Source organism: Syzygium oleosum, unplaced genomic scaffold (genome assembly GCF_021117445.2).
Source record: "Syzygium oleosum isolate NSW1041296 unplaced genomic scaffold, Sole_v2.1 Sole_v2.32, whole genome shotgun sequence".
In the NCBI taxonomy this organism is placed as follows: domain Eukaryota; kingdom Viridiplantae; phylum Streptophyta; class Magnoliopsida; order Myrtales; family Myrtaceae; genus Syzygium; species Syzygium oleosum.
In genome coordinates this window covers 1,066,451-1,092,170 of record NW_026607516.1, presented here as the reverse complement: position 1 = coordinate 1,092,170, position 25,720 = coordinate 1,066,451, and the positions used below count along the sequence as shown (strand labels likewise).

The following is a 25,720-nucleotide window of genomic DNA, read 5'->3' as shown; positions in this document are numbered from 1 at the left end:
GGCTGCCGGCGAGGCCGCCCTCGCCGGCGTCGGGCGAGGCCGGCCTCGCCGGCGTCAGGGCGAGTCGCCCTCGCCGGCGTCCGGGCGAGGCCGGCCTCGCCGGTTGCGGCGAGGTCGCCCTCGCCGGCGTGGGGCGAGGCCGGCCTCGCCCACGCCGGCGAGGCGACCTCGCCCGACGCCGGGCGGGCCGAGCCCTCGCCGGATCTCGGCGAGGGCGGCCTCGCCTGAGGCCGGCGACCTCCGCCGGCCCCGGCTATGGCCGGCGGAGGAAGAGAAGAAAAAAAAAAGAAAAGGAAAAGGAAAAGAAAAAAACAATAAAAAAATGAAAAATTACTGTTTCGTTGCCGGAACAGTAACTTTCTCGCCGGCCGGCGGGTATTTTGGCCGGCTGGGGACCCAGGTCCTTATTTGAGATTTTTTGGACACTTCGGGTCCTTATTTGAGACTAATTGTGCATTTCAGGCCCTTATTTGACACAATATTCACTTTGGGTCCTTATTTGAGAATTTGACCCCACTTTGGGTCCTTAATTGGAATTTTCCCTCTTTAATATGATAAAAGTAAACCTGAAAAGTGGTATCAACTTTTTTGTCATCAATTACATGAAAATTCATGGTAAATTTTAATAGGATAATATCAATTGAGAAAACAAACTATAATTTAAATTAAACAGTATTTCTAACATTCAAAATTAGAATTACTTAAATTTCTAACACCATCCAAACTTAAATTTGGTAAGTTAAGTTTTTCTCATTTCACAAAAACTGTAAAATCATCTCTCAAATTAGACAACATCGTCATAAAAGTACTTTATATTTGATTTTCTTCCATTTTTTCCAGACCTAACAGCACAACAAATCTAAAATAAGTATATTCGTGTCACATTTACTCAAATTTTGTCATAATATTTTTGATCAATTTATCATAAATATACTAGTTTTAGAATTTTTTTTGTGATATTGACAATTAGTTTGGATAAATCATGATACGAGTATATCAGTTTGAGATTTTTTAAAGTAAAAAAAAAATATTTTAAGATAAACGTAACAGAAAAATTAAGGGTTAATACCACAAAAAACCCTAAACTGGTACAATTGTGACAATTTTACTCCAAATCATTTTTTTGACCACAAAAAACCCCAAACTGGTACTTTTGTGACAAATTTACCCCAAACTATTTTTTTGACCACAAAAAATCCCAAACTGGTATACTTGTGACAATTTTACCCCAACTAATTTTTTAATGTTATTTTTTATTTTTTTGAATTTTTTTATTAATTTTTTTTTCTTTTCTTTTCTTTTCTTTTTTTCCTTAATATTCTTCGTCTTCAACCTCTGGCCGATCACCAGACCAGCGACCAACCAGAGGCGGAAGCCGGCGAGGTCGGCCCCGCTGGCCGCTGGCAAGGCTCGACCTCGCCGGTCCGGCGACCTGCTAGAGGTTGAAGATGAAGAATATTAAGGAAAAAAAGAAATGAAATGAAATGAAAAAAAATTAATAAAAAAATTCGAAAGAATAAAAAATAATATTAAAAAATTAGTTTGGGTAAAATTGTCACAAGTATACTAGTTCGGGATTTTTTGTGGTAAAAAAAATAGTTTGGAGTAAATTTATCACAAATGTACCAGTTTGGGGTTTTTTGTGGTCAAAAAAATAATTTAGGGTAAAATTATCACAACTGTACCAGTTTAGAGTTTTTAGTGGTATTAACCCAAAAATTAGTTTCAAGTGCGTATTTCCCAGCGAAGGATGAGAGATCAAGAAAAATCAAGTCGCCGGAAAGACAGTTCGATGAAAAGACGATTATGCCCTTCTGGCATTAATATAAATAATGGCTCCCTGCAGGCTGCAGTAGCCCCCCGGCCCCCGGCATTTTAGCGCGCTCTTGTCCCTCTCTCTCCCAAACGAGAAGTTACAGCAGAGTCGCTACAGAGACCGCGCAAGCTCGGCGGGAAAAGCAAAGCGACTCCGCCGTGGAAAACCCCCTCCTCCGCCGCGATGGCCCAGAAGAGCAAGGTCCTGGTGATCGGCGTCACCGCGCTCATCGGAAAGTTCATCGTGGAGGCTAGCGCGAAGTCCGGCCACCCTACCTTCGCTCTCGTGGGGAAGTCCGCTCCGTCGAGCCTCGTCCAAGGCTTCACGAGCTTAGGCGTCCATGTAGTTCAAGTGAGTAGCTTATTCCCGCGCCATCGCGTTCGTTTCCGGCATCTGGTTCCGCTTTGAGGAACCGAAGCGTCGCCTGCCGTTGACCTTTGTTCGCCGTCCTGAGGAGAGATGCCTTCAGCCGTAGGATCGGAGTTGATTTTTCCGCCTCGAGCTCTGTCGCTCGATCGAGTCGATGGAGTGGCGTCGCGATTCGGTGCTGCTCTTTCTGTTTTCTGATGTTTTCGTCTTTGTATGTCGGTGAAATTTCACGCTGCCTGATGAATCATCTCAGCTTCGCATGTTGATTCGTACGATCACGTTTTCAGACAAATCTTGTTGAAACTTCCGTACGCTTTAGCTGTTCATGAGACAGCGATAGCTAGGTAGGTGCACTGACCTGTCGTACGGATGCCGTGTTTAGATACCTCGTTACTACCTTTTGAAGATCGGCAGGCTATGTGGGGACCAGACTTTTGTGGATAGTAGCTTGTTGTTTGGCGAGAAAGTTGCACCGAAAACCGGCGGAGGGAAGAGAGGAGAAACGAAAAAAAGGAAACAAAAATAGACAAAAGAAAAAAGGCGAAAATGCCTTTTAACAGGAGTATTGTGGGGTAAACGTGTCACAAGTGAGATAATTTGAGATTTTTCTTATCACAAAAAAAAGTTCAGCATAAATTTGTCACAAGTGGCATAGTTTGGGATTTTTTGTGGTATTTTACGTTTTTTGATTTGTCATCTTATCTTCATCGGATTATGAATTGCTCCTTTCCTTAGTCTTCCCACTGCTGAGACAGGATTTGTTTATGATTGCTGACTTCGTTGATTGTTTTTTGATGCTCTCGGTCATTTGATTCTCAGGGAGACATAAGTATAAACCATCCAGAGACTCTATTGAATGCGGTTAGGCAGGTTGATGTGGTAATCTCTACTGTCGAGACACCACTAGAGGTCCTATACATGACTGTTGCTGCCATCACAACAGTCGGGAATATAAAGGTGGCGCTGTTTCTATCAATTTTGTCCTTGTAATCATCGTTCGTTTAGCATTCGACTGATGATACTGCTGTGTTAGCTTAATTCTTTTCTTCTGGTATAAGTGCATTGCGTTCTTCTTGTGAGCTTCGTTTTGAGGAAATGGGATGCGTTGACTTGTCTATCTGTAGACTTCACTTCTTTTTTCATCTTAAATGGTCATGACTTTGTGTAGAAGTCGTCATTGAAATTCGAGAAATTTCACTTCCAAGTATAGCACAGTGTGGATATTGCGCTGCCCACATGCTCCAGGAGGCTTTATTTATCCAGAACCTGTGCGTTTGGGTTTCCTCTAGGTCAGCCGAAAAACATAAGAAGTTTCGAGCACTCAATCTGGACTGTGGACATGTTTCCCAGCTCTTCGATCATGAACTCGGGGGAAACACGAACTAGTTCAACCTTGAAATGGTCTTTTTCAGGAGTATTATTGTTGCATATATGTTACCTAAACCCACTCACTGGGATATTGCTTAGTAGTAATTGTTGTTGCTTACGGTGGTTGGCGGTCAACAATGAGTGGAACTCAGCATGATCCCAAAAGGCACTGGACTAACCTGCTTGTGAAAGTGTCCAAGTAAGCAGCATGTTTGCATTTTTTATACTTGACGGAGTTATCTGGCTGCTGCCTAACATGTAAATCTTCACTTTCCATTTCTTGTATTTTTCTAATAGTACTTGGGGTAGAATTTGCTTGATTGCTGAATTTATCGATTCACTTATGATCATTTTTTACTCTGTTATAGTAACATAATGAAAAAAAAGGAAATTCAGTCTTGTATAAGTTTGTTTTTTTTTATTCTGCCTGAACTCGTATAAGTTTGATGGATAAGGGGAATGTGCTCTAAATTTCGTTGCTTTCCGATAGAAATGTTTATTCTGATTTGATTATTCTTCTTTTTAGAGATTCTTGCCTTCAGTGTTTGGAAGTGATGTGGATCGTGCCCATGCTGTGGAGTCAGCAAGAACTTTTTATGCTGCTTTCTATACCGACATTCGCCGCCTTGTTGAGGAAGAGGGAATCCCGTATACCTTTGTGTCTTGTAACTTTCTTGCCGGTTGGCACCATTCTACATTGGCACAGCCCGGGGCCACAGCTCCCTCTAGAGATAAAGTTGTCATCTTAGGGGATGGTAATGCAAAAGGTAAGAAGCAGTTCATTGAAATACGCATTCTGATTCGTTGGGATCTTTCTGTACAATTTTTACGATTTAATTACAGCAGTGATCAGAGTGAGGGCAGTTCTTGAACCTTGAGAATTCCAGGCAACTCCCCTATCTGGAGATGTTGGGCTTTTTACATCCTTTAGTTTTCACTTCCGGAGACTAATAAATGATATGAAAGTGATGTTGGTTATCTTGGCACTATACCACCTGGTCAGCATATTAAGAAGGTTATCTTTATGTATCTGGTCGAGAAAAGAATGTATGGATGCATTTGTCTCTGATGAATCTATTTATTGAGAGAGTTCTTTAAATGTGAGCTGAAAGTAACTCTAGGAAGATCAAAGGTTCTGCGATATGTTTATAAGCCAAATTCTAAAATTCTCCCTGTCAATATACAGTGGTGTTTAACAGGGAGGATGACATCGGCACCTATACCATCAAAGCCATGGATGATCCAAGGACCTTGAACAAAATTCTGTTCATCAGACCTCCTGCCAACACCTCCTCGATGAATGATCTCGTGTCTTTGTGGGAGAGAAAGATCGGCAAGACCCTGGAGAGGGTTTATATTCCTGAGGAGCAAGTTCTGAAGAAAATTCAAGGTCACAGATGCGTTACTGTTAGATTTTCTCTATTCTCTCGAGATTTAAACCTTTTGACGTCGATCGGTCTACTTGTCTGCTCATACTGCAGGTGCGGAATCTCCAAAGTATCTGGAATTGGCCATGCTCCATTCTATTTTTGTGAAAGGAGACCAAACTAACTTCGAGATTGAGCCGTGGTTCGGAGTGGAAGCTTCGGAGCTCTACCCCGATGTCAAATACACCACCGTGGCTGAGTACCTTGATCAGTTTGTCTGATTGCCGAAACTGACTGTGCTTCGTGATTTGATTTCTCACATCAGCTTGCAATCATACATAGTATAGTAATCTGCTTCTTAGGATCCTAGTGGGAAACGTCGCTCCCACTGATCATCTCATGGCAGTGTACGACCTTCAGATATAAGGACATACTCTGAATACTTGGTCTGTGCTCATCTGTGCTGTGCTTGGAGAAGTTACTTCTGATTGGGAGTTGTTTTGGGTTTAGGGGCTAGCTTATAAATAAATAAAAAAAAGACGGAGGGTTTCTCAACTCACAGTCTAGCAGAAGACTTGATTAGACAAATTAAAAGTAGAGGGACCTGATTAGAAAAGCGGTCAAAGTATAGGGGTGAAAAGTATAGTTTTTCCTTTCTCATTCTCGAAGCGGAGCATGTAAAAGGAGACTAGAGTTGATGCTCATTTTGAAAATACGCCCGCTATTTGTCACTTTGCAAGGTCCTCAATCATGTATACTTCAAACTTGTGCAATATTTTTCTGAAATCATACACTTTATATGTCCTCGAAGATCTCCTCATAATTGAAACTCGAGAAGCCCGTCGTTGTCCTTTTCCTAAACGACTCGACGTAATACCGTGTTAACTTCACAAATTAAGTAAAAATGCAATTTCAAATGGATGATCTAAGCATAAAATCTTTTCCATTTAATGGTAAAGAGACTATCTTATTATGTGCTTAATGTATTTGCATCCAACTCACTCTTTAATCATGGAATCAATTTCCTACCCAAAAAAAATCACGGAATCAATCTAACAAGGTAGGTCTCCTTTTCTTCAAGAACTTATGAATTTGAAAACATAAAGATCTTGCGTTGGTCAAATTAAAAATAGTAATCTCGTGATCGGCCCTCCTTTGGAAAGGATTGAGCGCCCTCAAAACAATCATTTAATGACCATGAAACGTCATGACATCCGTGCAAGTGCATGCACGTCGAATAGCTCATTGCCCTTTCGTACCATTTTCACTTATCTTTACATACGATGATTAAAATGGTTTCAACTTCTTCCTTATTAATATTTACATGAAAAATCATTATGAGTCATGATAATCTAATATCAATAGAGAATTAAAATCATAATATTAAAATTAAATAGAATCTCTAACCTTTCAAAATTACAATTACTTAAATCTTTAGCACCGTCCAAACTTAAATATAGATTTTCTTATTTTCGGTGAGTTAAATTTTCTTATTTCACAAGAATATAAATCATCTCTCAAACTAGACAGAATTATTTTTTATCGAAGTACTTTATATTTGATTTTCTTCTGTTTTCTTTTTTTTTTTTGTCAGTCCTACTCTGACTCTCAACTTACTTTCAGATTTTTGCTCTATCTCTTATAGGGCGTAGAAGTCAAAATTCACATCTGAAACTATACGTCCTTACCACGAGCTCCCCCGCTTCCGTCTTCCCAAGTAAGAAGGTGGGGCTATGGGGTTAAGTGGTTCATTTTTCCACTTTCCATGTACTTCTTTTCCGGCTAATGGGCGAAGTCAAGTAAAAACCGATTCCTATAAAAGACAGTTATGCCCTTCTGAAATCAATATAAAAATGACGATTCATCTCGAACCCCCTCCCTGCCCCCCATCTCCCGGGAGCAGTTACAGCACGGGACCGAGCAAGTTCGCCGGGAAGAACCCTCCGATGTCCGAGAAGAGCAAAGTCCCGGTGATCGGAGGCGCTGGATACCTCGGAAAGTTCATAGTCAAAGCGAGCGCTAACTCCGGTCACCCTCCCTTCCCTCTCGTGAGGGAGTCCCGCTCTCTCCGATCCCGCCATGGCCGACATCGCCGAAGGTCCCAAGAGCATAGTCATCAAATTTTTTTCACGTGATTACCGCGCGATCATGTTCGTTTCCCACGCCAGGTCCTGGTTCGAGGAAATCGAAGCGTCACATGCCGTCAATCTCGTTCGCCGTTCTGAGAAATGTCTGTAGCGGAATGATGAATCGAAGTTGATTTTCATCTCAATCGCCCTCAGCTTCGCATGCCGATACGAACTTCCATACCTGACGTACTGTGTGGATGAATTCCTTGTGTAGAAGCGAATACGACTGACCTGTGTTGTTCAGATGCCATGTTAAGATTCATCGTTGTAACCTTTTGAAGATCGGAAGGCAATGTGTGGACGAGAACTCTGTGGACAGCGGCTTCTTGTTTTTATGCCCCGTAATATTGTATTGTTTCCTCGTCTGATAAAGGTATTGAAAGGCTCCTCTGCATTTTCTCGTTTCCTCAGTCTTCCCACTGCCAAAAACAGGATTTTTCGATGATTGCTGACTTCATTGATTGCTTGTCGATGGTCTCGGTCATTCGAATGCGATTAAGCAGGTTGATGATGTGGTAATCTCTGCTGTTGGGACAGAACAACTAGAGGACCAAGGCAAGATTGTTGCTGCCATTGAAGCAGCCGGGAATGTCGAGGTGATGCTGTTTCGAATAACGTCGTCCTTGTTTGCATTTGGCTGATGATGTAGGTTGGTGTTAGCTTACTTCTTTTTCTTCTGGTACAAGCGCATCACGTTCTCCTTGTGAGCTTCGCTTTGATGAAATGGGATGGATTCACTTATTTATCTGTGGACTTCAACTTCTTGTGGTCACGACTTTGTGTAGAAATCATCAGTGAAATTCGAGGATAACTATTTCAAATCCAAGTATAGGACAGTGTGGGCTTCTAAGCGGGCTGCTCTGAATCCCTACTATTGCTTTTTGACGTATTCAACTGGGTAGGGAATTCTGTCATCATGGATGGACGATGTGTACCATCTACATGAACTCATAAATATGCGTTATGTATTACTCAGGGATTTACACGCGCGCGCGCGCACACACACAAAGGATCTTTGACCTCAAACTCGCGCCCTCCCCTGTCTTGACCCTTGTATTGATATTGGGCTGCCCACATACTCCAGGACTAGGAGGCTTTATTTATCCAGAACCTGTGTGATCGGGATTCCTCTAGGTCAGCCAAAAATGTAAGAAGTTTTGAGCACTCAATATGGATTATGGATGTCTAGCCCAGCCCTTCGATCATGAATTCGTGGGAAACATGAACTAGTCGATCTTTGAAATGGTCTTTTTCCAGTGGTATTATCATTGTTGCAACTCAACCCCACTTGCCGGAACAGTACTTAGTAGCTGTCGTTGCTTTGGGTAGTTGATGGTCAATAATGAGTGGATTTAAGCATGCTCACAAAAGGCATTGGACTTACCTGATGTCTTATTACTTGTGAAAGTGTCGAAGCAAGCAACATGTATGCATATTATATACTTGACAGAATCATCTGGCTGTTGCCCTAACATTTTAAATCTTCACTTTTCTTTTCTTCTTTATTCTAAAAGCACTTGGGGTTGAATTTCTTAATTTCCAGGGACAAAAATATGCTGTCTGGGAATCGAAGCAATCAACTCAATGCATCGGAATCGCTTTAACTTGGAGTGAGCATTTATCACTCTCTTTTTGGCCTTTTTGCTTGTCTTTACTTCTTGTTATAGCCAAACAGGTGACTTCGATATTCCGCATGGATCACGTTGGGCTGTTTAAGCATCTATCACTCTCTTTTTGGCCTTTTTGCGTGTCTTTACTTCTTGTTATGGCCAAACAGGTGATTTCGATATTCCACATGGATCACGTTGGGCTGGTGGGGCGTGCCAGACAAAGTGTTAAGATCACAGTGATTAGAGTGAAGTTCACAATATTCGAAATCTTGAGAAGTGATTGAGAAACCAAACTTTAACTCTAGGCCTATATCTATATCTTCTCAATTAAAGCAGATTATGTTCATGCCGGTACGGATGCATGAACCTGATTTTGTAGCTTTACTTCCCCCTCAGGCAAATGCAGAGAATTGCTTGGCAATTATGCATCCAAAAGTGGAGTCACGAGTATTGTGTCGTGGGTGTTTCGAAAAGCATACTGCTTTGGGTAAATAAGTGCTTTTGTATTTGATTCCTATATCAAGTTATTGGTTATAAATAGTGACCTTTCTGAGGATGTTGCTGAGGCAAATTCAAGCCTATTGCTGTTTTGCCTTGCTCTGTCCTCTCCAATTATGATCCTAAGTTTGACCACCCTTTGAGACGTTGCCCGATCATTGCGCCTTTCGGTGCCGACATCGAGTTCAACCATGGGATTTTCGCTGCTTTCCCAAAACACTCGAGAACTGTGGAAGGAGTGGGAGCTGCGGTTGCTCATCCTCCTCAGCTTGTTCCTCCAATTGACCCTTGTGACTCAGGGCTTCCGGAGGAAATCCATCTACAGGTACTGGATCCGAGTCGTGGTCTGGACGACGTACCTATCGGCTGACTCCATCGCGACCCTCACGCTTGGCGTCCTCTCGAACCGCCTGGCCAACATCAAGGAAATGAAGGGGACGATCGATCCGCCGAGCCAGATCACTGCTTTCTGGGCGCCGTTCCTTCTCCTCCACTTGGGTGGGCCCGACACAATCACTGCGTATGCCCTGGAGGACAATGAGCTATGGTTGAGGCATTTGGCACGGCTTTGCATCCAGGTAGGGCTAGCTTGTTACATCTACTTCATGGCCTTGTCGGGGTCTACACTGTCGATATTAGCGGCTGGCATGATCCTGGTGGGGTTCATCAAATATGCAGAGAGGACATTGTGTTTGTACTTGGCAAGCGAAGGTCGACTTCGAGATTCGATGCTTTCGCTTCCCGATTTTGGTCCCATATACCCCAGGATAATGGAGCAGTACACTCTGAAGAAAGAGGAGGGTTACCGAGTTGGCATTGACGAGGTCACGGAGGTTCCGGCTCCGGAGGATTTCTCAGTGCAATGCAGTCAAGCCAGCGATGAAGAGCAAGCCACGACTCTGGTCAAAGCCTATGAGTTGTTCAAGGTCTTCAAGCTTCTCTTTGTGGGCCTTATCCTCAACTCTGGCGACCTGGAGGCCAGTAAGCGCATGTTCATGAACCCTGATGCAATGAACTCGGTGACGGCTTTTGGGATTGTGGAGATCGAGCTTGGTTTCATGTACGATCTGCTCTACACCAAGGCACTGTTGCTGAATCGTGCTTGGGGCATCATTCGTTGGGTCATTAATCTGTCGGTGCCGTCTGCCGTGTTGGTATTCTTCTCCTTACAGGATAGGAAGGATTACCCCAAAGTTGACATCTGTATCACCTTCTTGCTGATAAGTGTGTCTATACTTTTAGAGATTTACTCGGTTCTTCTTGCAATTTCATCCGATTGGGTTGGGCACTGGCGGCTTCAGAGACCTGGGAGATCCACAATTTCATCTGCCGTGGCTTTTCTCCAGATCTGCCCGAACCCAAGATGGTCGAATTCGGTGGCCCAGTTCAGCCTCTTGGGATTATCTATCAGGAAAAGAAACAGGATCTTCAGCAAGTATCGGAGGTTCGCCAAGTTAGACAATAAGTTGGTGAAGAACTTCTACATCGGCTACAAAGATTTCAAGAGCAACATGAAAGAATGGATCTTAAGTCACACGAGGGATACAGTCAATTATCTGGAACAGAACGACAGATTCAAGAGCGGGTTGACGAGTCTTAAGCTGGAGGCTAGCGTAGTACTGAAGCGGTCAAACCACGATCACCTGAACTGGAGTGTGAAAGATATGGAGTTCGACCAGAGCATCCTCATCTGGCACATAGCCACTGAGCTCTGCCACTACAAGGACCATGGCAATAGGCAGGGCCAAAAAGCGGAAGACGTCACGAACTTCAAGATGAGTAAGTTGATCTCTCGATACATGCTCTATCTTTTAGTACTCCATCCTTCCATGTTGCCAACGGGGATAGGGGCGCTCCGATATGAAGATACTTTGGTCGACGCTGAGAAGTTCTTTGAGGACAAGCTAGCGGTGTCGTCAAAGAAAGAAACCAGCATCATGAAGCGGGCACAGAAATTATTCAAGAAAGAGAAACGCGTCGACACTGGTGTTCATAGCTGCGAAAAGGAGCACAAGTCGACAGAGTCGTCCGATCTATGCAAACTCTGCCATCTTCTGCTCCGAGTGGGAACTAAGCTGCCCGCTAAGAAAATACGCGGCGGCAAAAGCAGGTCGGTGCTGTTCGACGCGTGCTATCTCGCGTTCCAGTTGAATTCCATCGGGCCGAATGACTTCAGCACTAAATGGGGCTTGATCGGCAAGGTCTGGGCGAAGTTTCTGATATACGCGGCCTGCCAAAGCAAAGGCTACGAACACTCCGAGAGCCTGAGCAGAGGAGGAGAGCTTCTCAGCCATGTTTGGCTTCTAATGGCGCATCTCGGCGTAGCGGACCTGGTACAAACTTCCGAAGTGCAATGCATTACCAAACTGATCGTGACCTAGAACTTTCAGGTGGAATGCGTCTTTTGCTTGACCTGCTGTTACTTGCGCAAGGTGAATAAGTTAAAAGCTCATCGTCCTGAGATGGTGAGGAAGTTATTTCAACATTTGTTGTACTTGTGGAGTCCGGAAATAATGAAACCGTGACTCCGTTTGTTTCGCGAAAGATGAATGATTAGAAAATTATTTTTCTAATAATAATCGCTTATATCTCTTACAAATTGAATGAAGGAAAAATATTTTCATCGTCCACGAAGATATTTGGATATAAATTATTAGCGATAATAAAAATACTTTCCTTTGACTAATTATTTTAAGTGATACAATCTATTACTTTTAGAAAAATATTCTTCAAATCATTCATATTTCGCGAAGCAAACGGAGCCTGTGTATTAGGTGTTGTACCCAGAGGCATTACCCCGAAGCCAGCCAAATTGGGATGGAGAACTCGAGTCCCTCAAAGTGGTTCATAACTTTGGACATATTGGCAATTTTTTTTTGGGTCAAAAGTGTCAAGTAACTTGTTCGTGTTGATTTGCTTGGCAACTCCTTAACCTAATTAATTTTCATCCTGGTTTGTACACTTTTTAACTTTGGGAAAGCGAGTATAGACCGAGCCTGAGCGATTCGTAAGTTTCAATTAAAAAAGAGCAACTTTTTACCTATCATAAATTGGTAGCTAGCTTGTCTACGTGGTTAACAACATTTCACTTAGAAAAATCCAGCTTGGAGCCAGTTTTTGCCTATTTATCACTTCCAGTTATGACTTTCTCTAAAACATTTAAAAATAAAAAATTATATTAAGTTCCGAACTCGCGTATATGGTTCTACGCGACAAATATTTGAATACTTGGGAAAGTTTCAAGTGTATCATATTATATAAAAGTCAAAATACGAGCCCCTCAAAATTCATGGAAAATTAAAAAGTTAACTCTCTATTCCTCTAACATTCAAATTTTAAACCGTTTGATTTTCTTTGTTTGCAGATTTTATACTTGACAGAGTTATCTGGCTGCTGTCCTATTTCTTCTATTTTGCTAATGGCACTCGGGGGTCGAATTTGACTTTTAATTGCTGAATTTATTGATTGACTTGTAATCATTTTCTTTGTTACTCTGTAATAGTAACGTATTTGAAAAAAGACATGAAATTCAGTCTCTCATCAGATTGTTTTCTTTCTCTTGCCAGAACTCATGGAGGTTTGTTGGACAAGGGGAATGTGCTTTGGTCCTTTGCCTGTTGCTTTTTAACAAAGATGTTTCTTCTGATTTGATTATTCTTCTCTTTTTAGAGATTCTTGCCTTCGGAGCTTGGAGGTGATGAGGACCGTGCCCGTGCCGTGGAGCCAGCAAAAGCTATGCTTCGCCATCAAGGCCGGGATCCGCCGCCTTGTCGAGGCCGAGGGAATCCCTTATACCTATGTGTCTTCCAACTCTTTTTGCAGGTTGGTTCCTTCCTTCCAACATTGGCACAGCCCGGGGCTACAGCTCCTCCTAGAGATGAAGTTGTCATCTTGGGGGATGGTAATGCAAAAGGGGAGAAGCGATTCATTGAGATTTTTTCTCTACAACTTTCACTACTTAATTACGGTAGCGATCGGCGCGAGGGGCAGTTCCTGAAGCTTGAGAACTCCAGGCAACCCACTTTGTCTGGAGATGTGGGAGAGGACGATGGGCAAGACCCTGGAGAGGGAGTGGGTTCCAGAGGAGCAGGTTCTGAAGAACATGTTGGGAAAATATGTTCGTAGGAAATAGAATCGGAACGTAGTCGGACTTTGAGGCGTGTAATCACTCTCTTTTAGGATCAATTTACCTCACGAAGTTGCTATAAGTTATTGGCAAATTTCCTTCGGGATATAATAAAGTCACAGTGAGAATATTGGATAGCAATTTCAGTAAATCTCCTAAAACTCTCTGCGAAACAATTGAGAAAGTGGCCGTCTAGTTTTTTCTCTTAAAGAAGACGAAAATGAAGGGAGTTCTATTCTTCTGTCAATTGAACAGAATTGTCCAATATATACAAGCAAATAGAACACACCTCTTGGTGTCTAACTACCAATACAGACACACCTATTCATGTCCGAAAAGTTGCAATTCGAACATAACCCTTTGCGTGCGAAAACCGCCATTCGAACACAACCGTTCATATCCGAAAAGTTGCAATTCGGACACAACTTTTCAAACATGAAAACTGTCAATTTTGGACATACCTTTTTGTGCCCTAAAATGGACAGTTTTGTCTGAACAGACACAACTTTCCAAAGGTTGTAAAAGAGCCTAATTATAGTTAGGCATAAAATAAAAATTCGAAATTAAATTATTAAAAAATAACCGCCACTCTATTGCGAACAGTTACATTGCTTCAATAGAACAAAATAATTATTTATAATAATAAATTCGAAATTTAATAAATAAAAAATAAATAAAATAAAAATAAGTTGTTGATTAATCATTAAGGCTTATTTTGGTCCACGGTGCGCATGCGTGCTAAGTACGCATAATACGTGCGTTAAAATCGCGCACCCGCACACAGGTATTGTGGGGTCTAGCACATTCACCCATTTTCTCCATTTATAATAAAGGATAATACCTTAACTTATAAATAGACCAAAACTTTCCTTTCTTTTCTACGTGGGACTAGGAAATAGCATTTTTTGTTTGTTTTACAAACAAACACCAACATAACAATTCAAGGTTAGGGATGCATTTCTATTAGATTTAAGCACGCGAAATTTATTCTATCTTCAACCTTCGATCGGTCTACTTGTCCTGTCATATTGTAGAGGCGGCGGCTCCACTCGATATAGCATTGGCCATATTCCATTCTGTTTTCGTGAAAGGAGACCAAGCCAACTTCAAGATCAAGCCATCGTTCGGAGTGGAAGCTTCGGAGCTCTACCCCGTTGTCAAATACACCACTATGGATCGGTTAAAGTCTGATTGTCGAATCCGACCGCGCTCGGTAATTTTTCACATCGGCGTGAACGGTGAATAATATAGGATCCTGCTTGTCAAGATCCTAGTTTGAAATGTTGCTCCCGTTGATCATCCCATGGCATGTACAACCTCCAGATATGAGGACATACTGTGAATACTGAATATGTGCTCATCTGTGCTGTGCTGTGCTTGGAGAAGTTAATTCTGTTTTTGGAGTTGTTTTGGGTTTATGGGCTGCCATGTCCCATATTTGGGTTAAACGTAATTGAATCCGCAATCCATAGAAGACTTAATTAGAAAAATTGAAAATACAGGGACTTGATTAGAGAAGCAGTAAAAGTACAGGGGTGGAAAGTATAATTTTCCCTTTTTTACGTTCATAGCGCAGCTAATAAAACCAGACCACAGTTGATGCGCATTTGAAAATTGGGTTAATACCACGACAAACCTCAAACTAGTACATTTGTGACAAATTTACTCAAAACTTATTTTTCCACCACGAAAACTCCAAACTGGTACATCTGTGACAAATTTACTCCAATTTAATTTTTTTATCACGAAAAATTCCAAACTGGTACACCTGTGACAAATTTACCATTCTTTAGCTTCGGTAAAATTTTACAGTTAAATTTGTCAACGTGGATGACACATGATGACGTGGTATGGTGACGTGGCAAATTCATGTGGAAATCCACAGGGTTAACTTGCAAGGTCCTAATTCGTATATGCTCTAATGCGTGCAAGGTCTTTTCCGAAATCAAATACTTTATATGTCCTCGAAAATCTCTTCATAATTGAAACTTGAGGTTTAACTTGGCGGATTATTTTTTTAAAGTCGGCAAAGATGAAATTTCTGTTGCCCGTTAATTAAGGGTAAACTTAAATTGCTAATGTTTTAATGCACGGTGAAATTTCTATTGCTAGTTAATTCGATATAAGCGATCGTTTTTACAAAAATATTTTTCAAACTATTTATTTTCTACGAAACAGACAAAGCCTACATGCCTAACTCAGTCTTTCGTCATTGAATCAATCTAACAAGGTTAATTTCTTTTCTTCTTTTTTTTTCAAGAACTTATGAATTGAAAATATAATAATCGCATGATCAATCCTCTCTCGGATAAAGAATTTGGTGCACCTCAAAAGTCAAAACAATCATATAGCTACTATGAAACTCCATGATATCATGCAAGCATATGCATGTAGAGTAGCTCATTGCTTTTTCATGCTATTTTTACTTTCTTTTTTTTCATATGATGGTAAAAGCAGTTTCAACTTCTTCCTTCTCAATTACATGGAAAATCATTGTAAATTATAAACGGTTCAATATCGATCGAGAAATAAAATCCTAACGTAAGATTTAATAAAATTTCGAACACTTCAAAATTTACGATAACTTAAATCCTTAGCACCATCCAAACTTAAATTAAGATTTTCTTATTATTTTAAAAAACAATTCACATCATCGGTCAAAATAGACAAAATCGATAGAAAAGTCTACCTTGAATTTGATTTTTCCTCTGTTTTTTCTTGTTCCACTTTGCAGGTACTCATTTTCCAAGTGCAGGATGATATGAAGAAAAATCAATTCGCTGAAAAGACAATTATGCCCCTCCTGGAAATCAAAGATAAAACGACGATTCGTCTCCAAGCCCGCCAAGCAGTTTCTGCACGAGACCGAGCAAGCTCGCCGGGAAACACCACGCCTCCGCCGTGAAAAGCCTCCGAGATGGCCGAGAAGAGCAGAGTCCTGGTGATCGGAGGCACCGGATACATCGGAAAGTTCATCGTGGAAGCGAGCGCTAAGTCCGGTCACCCTACCTTTGCTCTCGCGAGGGAATCCACTCTCTCCAGCCCCGCCAAGGCCAAAATCGTCGAAGGTTTCAAGAGCTTAGGCTTCAATCTAGTCGAGGTGAGTAGTTCTTCCCGTACGATTGCGTTCGCTTCCCACGTCTGGTCACCTGCCGCTGATCTTGTTCGTCATTCTGAGAAATGTCTTCAGCTGTAGAATCGGAGTTGATATTTGGATATTTGATTGCTTATCGATGCTCTTGGTCACTTGATTCTCAGGGAGACATGTACGATCGAGAGAGTCTGCTGAATGCAATCAAGCAGGTCGATGTGGTGGTCTCTGCTGTCGGGACAGAACAACTAGAGGACCAAGACAAGATTGTTGCCGCCATTAAAGCAGCCGGGAATGTCAAGGTGGTGCTGTTCCCAATGATTCCGTCCTCGTTACTATTGTTCGTTTAGCATTTGGCTGATGATGTTGGTTGGTGTTAGCTTAATTCTTTTTTCTTCTCGTATAAAGAGCCTTGGAACCAAACGAAAAATAGAAACTTTGGAAATATAAGGGGGACAAATGTACGAGAAGGAGAAAGGATTAAGGAAAGCGTCCTGCAAACTTGTCCAGCGCAAAGTAGAATTTGATTTCTCTTCTTGCTCTAACCCAATCGGCGACAAGTCCACAATTGACTTTCCGTTTCTAAGGTTTTTGTTGGGTTTTGACTTTAAAATTGATGACAAAGATATTTTGGACCACGGACATTTATTTTAGGAGTTTTTTGAAGGGGGACTATAAAAGAGATGTCTTGCGCAACGCATCTCTAACCCTAGCCTCTACATTCTCTCCCTTCTTTGTTCTTTCTATCTTCTTATTTGATAATTAGATCTTGTGGCTCACCAAGTGATTTTTTGAGCTTTTCAATTGTACTCGTTGTTGAAGATAGTGAAACCCCTCTTTCTCCCCGTGGTTTTTCCCGTTTTGGGTTTCCTCGTATATCTTGTGTCTTGTGTAGTTCGATTTTGCTTTCATCCTTGCTATTTGAGCTTTTCGATTTGTGCATCTCTTGGTGTTGTTCCACGACAAATTGGTATCAGAGCCAAGGAATTTCGGTCTTTTGTTCGAGATGGCATCTATCAAGTTCGAATTGGCACCCTTTGATGGCCAAAACAATTTCAGGTTATGGAGGATCAAGATGAAGGCATTATTGCGTCGCGAAGGTTCAGTTAGAGCCTTGGATGGACAGTACCCCGACGACATGACTACGGCTGAGATCGAGGAGATGGAAGAGAGGGCGCATAGCACTATCCAATTCTCTGTCCGACAAGGTGCTTCATGAGGTCGCCGATGAAGAAACGGCTTCAGGATTGTGGAATAAGCTCGAGAGCCTCTACATGAAGAAATCTCTTACAACAAGATTATTCTTGAAGCAGCGTTTTTACACGCTAAAGATGCAAGAATGTACTCCTATCCAAGAACATCTAGATGAATTTAATAAGATTGTGATGAATATGAAAAATCTAGATTTGAAATTAGATGATGAAGACCAAGCCCTAATTGTGTTATGCTCACTACCGAGCTCGTATGAGAATTTTGTGAATTCTATGCTGTATGGGAGGGAATCTATCACTCTTGAAGATGTGAAGGCCTCGTTGAATTCTGCGGAGATGCGTACAAAGTTGAATGCAAGTGGTAGTGGTGATAAAGCAGAAGGCTTAGTTGTTAGGGGAAGGTCGAATCATCGTGATAAGCGCAGTAATAGTAAAGAACGTTCGAAGTCTAGATCAGGCCGAGACAAGAGTAAGGTGGAGTGTTACTATTGTCACAAATTCGGACACTACAAAAATGAGTGTCCTTTGCTCAAGGCTAAGGGGAAGAAGTCGATGGAAAGTTCCGATTCAGCTAGTCTGGTGAAGGATAACGAGTCAGCTGATGTAGACAATGTTCTTACTGTTTCGTCTTCAGATTGTCGTGTTGACAACAAATGGATTTTAGATTCAGCATTTTCATATCACATGTATCCAAATAGAGATTGGTTCTACACATATGAGAAAGTAAATGGTGGTTCAGTTTTGATGGGCAATAATGCAGTTTGCAGGATTGTGGGTATTGGTACGGTGCGGATCAAATGTCATGACAATATAGTAAGAACTTTGACAGGCATTAGGCACATACCAGATTTGAAGAAGAACCTTATTTCGTGGAGCAGTTTGGATTCCACTGGATGCATGTACGCAGGTGGAGGTAGAGTTTTGAAAATTTCAAAGGGCTCCTTGATTGTGATGAGAGGTAACAAGAAAAATAGTCTTTATGTCCTGCAGGGAAGTACCATTGTGGGTTCTTCAAATGTATCATCCTCTTCAGAATCCAATGTTGTGGCATATGTGGTTGGGCCACATGAGTGAAAGAGGAATAAGTATCTTGAGTAAATGTGGTTTACTTTGTGGGGATCATACGGTCTCACTTGACTTTTGTGAACATTGTGTTTTCGGGAAGCAGCGCAGAGTTAGTTTCAGTACTGGAGTGCACTCGACGAAGGGCACGGTTGACTATATTCACTTTGATTTGTGGGTACCTGCACAAGTTACATCTAAAGGTGGTGCAGTTTATCTTCTGACATTTATTGATGACTTTTCTAGGAAAGTCTGGGTTTATTTCTTGAAACGTAAGAATGATGTTTTTGATACGTTCAAGAAGTGGAAGATGTTGATTGAAAATCAAACTGGAAAGAAGATAAAGCGTCTCAGAACAGACAATGGTCTTGAGTTTTGCGAAGGTGATTTCAACAAGTACTGTGAAGATTTAGGGATAGTCCGACACCAAATAGTTAGGCACACACTTCAACAAAATGGGGTGGCGGAGCGCATGAACAGGACACTTTTAGGGAGAGCTAGGTGTATGCTCTCCAATGTTGGACTAGGGAAAGAATTCTGGGCCGAAGTCGTGAACACAACGTGTTATTTGGTGAATCGTTCTCCTTCAACCGCAATTGAATGTAAGACTCCAAATGAAGTATGGTCAGGTAAACCTTCCGATTATTCTAATTTGAAAGTTTTTGGATGTCCCGCTTATTATCATGTAAAAGATGGTAAGCTTGAACCTAGAGCCAAGAAATGTATTTTCGTTGGTTATGCAGACGGGGTTAAGGGATATAGGTTATGGTGTTCTGATCCTCAGTCACCAAAGTTTATAATCAGTAGGGATGTTACTTTTGATGAAAATTCCATGCTTAGTCAAAGAAAGGTTGTTATTGAGTTTATAGGTATTCAGGAGGAAAATGTTGGGAAAGAGGTGGAGCTTATCGTGGAGCATCCACGAAGAACATTTGAAGATATTCCTATTCAGTCGGAAAGTAATAGTGAGCAACAAGACTCAGATTCGGTCAAAGATGATATTGAAGAAGTTAAGCAACCTCAGACCTTGGCTGCAGGGAGACCTTGACTGTTGAAGAAGTTAAGCCTCCCCAAAGATATGACTTTGCTGATTTGGTAGCATATGCTCTTACAGTTACTGAAGAGCTTAGTATTGAAGAACCTTCTACATTTCATGAAGCTACCATTTGTTCTAAATCTGAGAAGTGGCTTGTTGCGATGAATGAAGAAATTGAGTCTCTTCATAAGAACCAAACTTGGGATCTTGTGAAATTGCCTAAGGGCAAAACAGCGGTTGGATGCAAGTGGATCTTCAAAAGAAAGGACGGAATTCCGGTTGTTGAAGATGAAAGATTCAAGGCACGTTTGGTAGCGAAGGGTTTTAGTCAGAAGGAGGGGATCGACTTCAATGAAGTGTTCTCTCCGGTTGTGAAACATAATTCCATCCGTGTGTTGCTTGCGTTGGTGGCTCTTTAACTTGAGCAACTTGATGTCAAGACCGTTTTTCTGCATGGCGAGCTTGAGGAGACAATATATATGTCTCAACCCGCTGGTTTTTTTTGTTGAGGGTAAAAAGATCACATTTGCAGGTTGAAACGCTCTTTGTATGGTCTCAAACAATCTCCACGGTAATGGTACAAGAGGTTTGATAGCTTTATGTTAAGTCATGGCCACTCACGCAGTGCGCATGATCATTTTAGTGTCGTTCTTTCTCGCCTAAACCAATGAAAGGAGATTACATGACTCGAGTTCTTTATTTTATTTGTGGGTAGTCTTATGTATGCTATGATTTGATGACATATTTCCCAAGTTATTAGTGTTGTGAGGTATATGGCACATCCGGTGCTCATTGGCAAGCCGTGAAATGAACATGAGCACATTATGGTTTGGTCTTTGATAGAAGTTGTGATACAGGACATTCGGTTGTTGGTTTCGAAGATGACTATGATCTCGACAAAGGAGATCTTTGATGTCGACATCCGGTATCACTTTGTGCGTGATGAGGTTGCTAAAGGAAGCTATTTGATTAAAGCGTTTGGTTATTTATCTTTTCGATAACCAAGTAGATCCAGTTGACCAAGAAAATATATCACAGAGAAAGAAACATACCCACTTTGTGCGTGATGAGGTTGCTAAGGAGTACGGTAGAAAGTACCCGCGATAACCCGGAGATATGTTGACCAAACCAGTTCTTTTGACAAAGTTCAAGCATTGCTTGAACTTAATTGATGTTTTCATCATTTGAGTTGCCTAAGCGGAGTTGGTGGCGTTTCATCCCTTGTTTCTTACACCGAGTACGCTCACGTAGGCTTAGGGGTGTACATCGTCAATTCCGCTATTTTGGGGTGGCCTTGTGTGGTCACTTTTGGTGGTGAGGGAGAGATGTCTTGTGGCATTTGATATATCGCTCTTCCGAAAATTTGAAGTCAAGGTGGAGATTTGTTGGGTTTTGACTTTCAAATTGATAATGGGTATTTTGGACCATGCATATTTATTTTAGGGGTTTTTTGAAGGAGGACTATAAAAGAGATGTCTTGCGCAACGCATCTCTAACCCTAGCCTCCACATTCTCTCCCTTCTTTGTTCTTTCTATTTTCTTGTTTGATCATTAGATCTTGTGGCTCATCAAGTGGTTTTTTGAGCTTTTCGATTGTACTTGTTGTTGAAGATAGTGAAACCGTTCTCTCTCCCCATGATTTTTCCCGTTTTGGGTTTCCACGTATATCTTGTGTCTCGTGTAGTTCGATTTTGCTTTTATCCTTGCTATTTGAGTTTTTCAATTTGTGCATCTCTTGGTGTTGTTCCGCAATAGTTTTCTTTTCTGACCAAGTGCACTTGCAGCAACGAAGAAGTGAGCTTCCATGTCTGACTGAACTCCTTTGTTCTTTCCTTGACAAATTGAAGAATCCCCTGTACACAAACACCAGATGCCACCCGCCCTTAGCTGGAAACAGGAATCAAAATCCAACTAGGATTTTTCTTTATTATCCGTGTGGCTGGGTTTCCTCTAGGTCAGCCAAAAAAATTAAAAAGTTTCGAGCGCTCGATATGGATTATAAACGTCTAGCCCAGTTCTTCGATCATGAATTCGTGGGAAACATGAACTAGTTAATGCTTGAGATGGTCTTTTTCCAGTAGTATTATCATTGTTGCGAATATGTATTATCTTACGCAACCCCACTTACGGGGATAGTACTTAGTTGTTGTTGTTGCTTTGGGTGGCTGACGGTCAATAATGAGGGGAACTCTGCATGCTCACAAAAGGCAATGGACTTACCCGATATTTTACTACTTAAGAAAGTGGGCAAAAGTGGGCAAAAGTGTCAAAAAAAGTCCTAAACCTTTTGCATTGGTGCCAATTCAGTCATAAACCTTTTTTTGGTGCCAATTCAGTCCTAAACCTTTTGCATTTATGCCAATTGAGTCATAAACCTTTTTTTGGTGCCAATTCAGTGCTAAACCTTTTTTTGGTGCCACTTGAGTCCTAAACCTTTTTTTGGTGCCACTTGAGTCCTAAACCTTTTGCATTGGTGCCAATTCAATCCTCAACCTTTTGCATTTGTGCCATTGCATTTGTGCCAATTCAGTCCTAAACCTTTTTGAGCTAAATTAATCGGAATGACTGAATTGGCACAAATACAAAAGGTTTAGAACTGAATTGGCACCACTGCAAAAGGTTTAGGACTGAATTGGCATAAAAAAAAGGTTTAGGATTCAATTGTCACAAATACAAAAGGTTTAGGACTGAATTGACACAAATACAAAAGGTTTAGGACTGAATTGGCACCAAAAAAAGGTTTAGGACTCAATTGGCACCAATGCAAAAGGTTTAGGACTGAATTGGCACCAAAAAAAAGGTTTAGGACTAAATTGGCACTAATACAAAAGGTTTATGACTTTTTTGACACTTTTCCCTAAGAAAGTGTCCAAGCAAGCAGCATGTTTGCATACTTTATACTTGACAGAGTTCTCTGGCTGCTCTCCTATTTCTTCTATTTTGCTAATGGCACTTTGGGTCGAATTTGCTTAATTGCAGTATATATTGATGGACTTATAATCGTTCTTTTACTCTGTTATAGAAACATATTGAAAAAACACGAAAGTCAGTCTCATATAAGTTTGTTTCTTTCTTCTGCCTGAACTCATAAAAGTTTGTTGGGTTAGGGGAATATGCTTTAGTCTTCTGTTTCTTTCTAATAAAGATGTTTCTTCTGATTTCATTATGTTTCTTTTTAGAGATTTTTGCCTTCAGAGTTTGGAAATGATGCGTATCGTGTCCATGCTGTGGAGCCAGCAAAAGCTATGTTTGCTATCAAGGCCAAGATCCGCCGCCTTGTTGAGGATGAGGGAATCCCTTATACCTATGTGTCTTTTAACTCTTTTGCAGGTTGCTTCCTTCTAACATTGGCACAGCCCGGGGCTACAGCTCCCCCTAGAGATGAAGTTGTCATCTTAGGGGATGGAAATACAAAAGGTAAGAAGCAATTCTGGAGATGTTGGGTTTTTGACATCCAGTAGTCTTCATTTTCGGAGACTAATAGATGATATAAAAGAGATGTGGGTTATCTCGGCACAATACCGCCTGGTCACCACATTACGAAGGTTATCTTAATGTATTTGGTTGAGAAAGGAACATATGGATGCATTTGTCTGCCAGTTTCCTGATGAATCTACTTACCGAGAGAATTCTTCTTCAAATGCGAGCCGAAAGTCACTCTAGGAAGATCAATGGCTCCGTGATATATTTATTAAGCCAAATTTTAAAAAAGAATTGGTCAATATGCAGCGGTGTTTAACAAGGAGGATGACATCGGCACCTATACCATCAAAGCTGTGGAGGAAAATTGTCAAATCGGTCTAAGCCTATTGTACGGCCAATTCAGTCTTAAACCTTTTAAGTTTGTCAATTCAGTCCTAAACCTTTTAAATGCTTGTCAATTGAGTCCTTCCGGCTAATTTTGGCCGGCCGGCGCTGACGTGCGCCGTCCATCTTCATCCCCAACGCTGACGTGGCAATTTTAATTATTTTTTTCAATTTTAATTTTTTTTTTTTTTCTTCTTTTATTTTCTGGTTCTCTCCTCGGCCGGTCGGCAGCAACAAGGGCGGCGCGAGGCCTATCCGACTTTAAATCCATAGTCGCCAAAGGGCGAGGCTCGGCGAGAGGTCGAGCCTCGCCGTCGCGACGAACGGCGGGCTCGATTTCTTATCCCGAGCTCGCCGTCCAATCTATCGCGATGGCGAGGTTGAGCCTCGCCCGATCAACGGCGAGGTTCGCCGTGGTTGAGGCGAGGCGAACATATGGATGCATTTGTCTGCCAGGACCGATGAGACTTACCGAGAAGAAAGAAAAAAGATAAAATTGAAAAAATAATTAAAATTGCGAGCCGAAAGTCACCCGTCTAGGCCAAATTGATCAATGGCTCCGTTTATATTTATTAAGCCAAATTTTAAAAAAGAATTTGTCAATATGCAGCGGTGTTTAACAAGGAGGATGACATCGGCACCTATACCATCAAAGCTGTGGATGATCCTAGGACTTTGAACAAAACTCTGTACATCAAACCTCCCGCCAACACCTACTCGATTAATGATCTCGTGTCTTTGTGGGAGAGAAAGATCGGCAAGACCCTGGAGAGGGTTTATGTTCCAGAGGAGCAAGTTCTGAAGAACATTCAAGGTCAGGGATGCGTTGCTATTAGATTTCTCTCCGAGATTTAAAGCTTCTGACGTTGACCGGTCTACTTGTCCACTCATGTTGCAGAGGCGGCATTTCCACTCAATTTGATGTTGGCAATATCCCATTCCGTTTTCGTGAAAGGAGACCAAACCGGCGTCGAGATTGAGCCATCATTCGGAGTGGAAGCTTCAGAGCTCTACCCCGATGTCAAATACACCACCGTGGATCAATATCTTGATCAGATCGTCTGATTGTCAAAACTGACTCTGCATGGTAATTTCTCGCATCGGCTTAAACACGAACAATATAGGATTTTGCTTCTCAGGATCCTAGTGTGAAATGTCGCTCCCCATGGCATGTACAACCTCCAAATTTGAGGACATACTATGAATATGCTGCGCTTGGAGAGATGTTTGTCTTTCTCCAGTTTTGTATATTAAACGTTCTACGTCCCCGGTACAGTTATTAAATTGGGGCGCTCCCTATGCCTGCTAACTACGCGATTTCCTAGTTTTAGACGTAAGATAAGTATGCGGTTTTTAATTTTTGTTCAAATAAGAGCTTGACGTATCAAGCGATCATTTCCCCTAAAATCCCTGTCCCAATCCATATAGCTTTCCCCTACTATGTATACGAATATCAATTGTCAAGAGGCAATTCGGAAACTTTTTCTGTAGTATAGCCGTATATTCGTGCTAAGAAGAGAGACTGATCTCCATTCGAGACTACATAACTTATGCAATCTGTGTAGTGGATTTGTCCGATTCTGTGATTTTCATAAACCGTCGTCGTTTTAACATGTAGATCTTTTATATGCTTTTGGCTGTTTGATTAAGTGTTGTGTCGTGCTAATGAAAGGTTCGGAAAATAATCGCCCTTAGTCATGACTATCCTATGTGTTTCCTTACGAAACGTTCGGTTCGAGCAATACCCACGAAAGATCTCTAAAGACCTCGGGAACGGGCAAGCTCGTCCATCGTTATGGTTCCGTCGATGTATCGCGGTCTTCTTTTCCAAATGGTGCGCTGGTGCAAGATGGCTTGGAAAAGAACTTTAGGTTCCGTTCGTTTCACGAAAAATAACTTTCAGAAAAACGTTTTTCTTATTTTTCGGTGTTCGTTTCACGAAAAATAACTTCCCACGGAAAACATTTTTCAGAAAATGGACAAAACACCTTCACTTTTGAGGAAAATGTTTTCCTCTTTTTGAAAAGAGGAAAACATTTTCCCCCTCCTTCTTTCACCATTCATTTTAAATATTTTAATTTTCTTTTTTTTTCCTTTTTTTTTCTATCTTTTTCTCCGGCTGGTTGCCGGCCACTGCAGTGGCTGGCGACCGGCCACCGCAGTGGCTGGCGACCGGCCATAGGACCGGCGAGGCTCGAGCTCGCTAGATTCCGGCGAGGTTGAGCCTCGT

The 25,720-nt window shown here is 41.6% G+C and overlaps 3 protein-coding genes and 1 pseudogene across 3 annotated transcripts; all 4 read left to right on the top strand.

Moving 5' to 3' along the window:
* Window positions 1-1,884: 1,884 nt before the first annotated feature.
* On the top strand, window positions 1,885-5,297 carry LOC115667796 (phenylcoumaran benzylic ether reductase POP1-like). The gene is made up of 5 exons (XM_056304602.1): window positions 1,885-2,167; window positions 3,005-3,142; window positions 4,080-4,320; window positions 4,740-4,943; window positions 5,035-5,297. Exons 1-5 carry the CDS (start codon window positions 2,000-2,002, stop codon window positions 5,199-5,201), a joined length of 918 nt encoding a protein of 305 aa, XP_056160577.1. The 5' UTR covers window positions 1,885-1,999; the 3' UTR covers window positions 5,202-5,297.
* A 1,356-nt stretch (window positions 5,298-6,653) lies between these two features.
* On the top strand, window positions 6,654-16,188 carry LOC115685388 (eugenol synthase 1-like; annotated as a pseudogene).
* LOC130135416 (uncharacterized) lies at window positions 9,571-11,701 on the top strand. Its single transcript, XM_056304598.1, has 2 exons — window positions 9,571-9,735; window positions 9,836-11,701. The coding sequence occupies exons 1-2, from the start codon at window positions 9,702-9,704 to the stop codon at window positions 11,536-11,538; spliced, it is 1,737 nt and encodes a 578-aa protein (XP_056160573.1). The 5' UTR covers window positions 9,571-9,701; the 3' UTR covers window positions 11,539-11,701.
* LOC115685366 (phenylcoumaran benzylic ether reductase Pyrc5-like) lies at window positions 16,147-24,555 on the top strand. Its single transcript, XM_056304603.1, has 5 exons — window positions 16,147-16,383; window positions 16,542-16,676; window positions 22,863-23,100; window positions 24,101-24,304; window positions 24,389-24,555. The coding sequence occupies exons 1-5, from the start codon at window positions 16,201-16,203 to the stop codon at window positions 24,553-24,555; spliced, it is 927 nt and encodes a 308-aa protein (XP_056160578.1). The 5' UTR covers window positions 16,147-16,200.
* Window positions 24,556-25,720: the final 1,165 nt, after the last annotated feature.

Bases quoted from the DNA above. Each gene is read 5' to 3' on its own strand.
- LOC115667796 (XM_056304602.1), top strand. From the start codon at position 2,000: ATGGCCCAGAAGAGCAAGGTCCTGGTGATCGGCGTCACCGCGCTCATC. The intron at 3,143-4,079 runs GTGGCGCTGTTT...TCTTCTTTTTAG, and splicing joins CAACAGTCGGGAATATAAAG to AGATTCTTGCCTTCAGTGTT. The intron at 4,321-4,739 runs GTAAGAAGCAGT...GTCAATATACAG, and splicing joins AGGGGATGGTAATGCAAAAG to TGGTGTTTAACAGGGAGGAT.
- LOC130135416 (XM_056304598.1), top strand. From the start codon at position 9,702: ATGGTTGAGGCATTTGGCACGGCTTTGCATCCAG. The intron at 9,736-9,835 runs GTAGGGCTAGCT...TCAAATATGCAG, and splicing joins TGGCACGGCTTTGCATCCAG to AGAGGACATTGTGTTTGTAC.
- LOC115685366 (XM_056304603.1), top strand. From the start codon at position 16,201: ATGGCCGAGAAGAGCAGAGTCCTGGTGATCGGAGGCACCGGATACATC. The intron at 16,384-16,541 runs GTGAGTAGTTCT...CTTGATTCTCAG, and splicing joins TAGGCTTCAATCTAGTCGAG to GGAGACATGTACGATCGAGA. The intron at 24,305-24,388 runs GTCAGGGATGCG...CTCATGTTGCAG, and splicing joins AGTTCTGAAGAACATTCAAG to AGGCGGCATTTCCACTCAAT.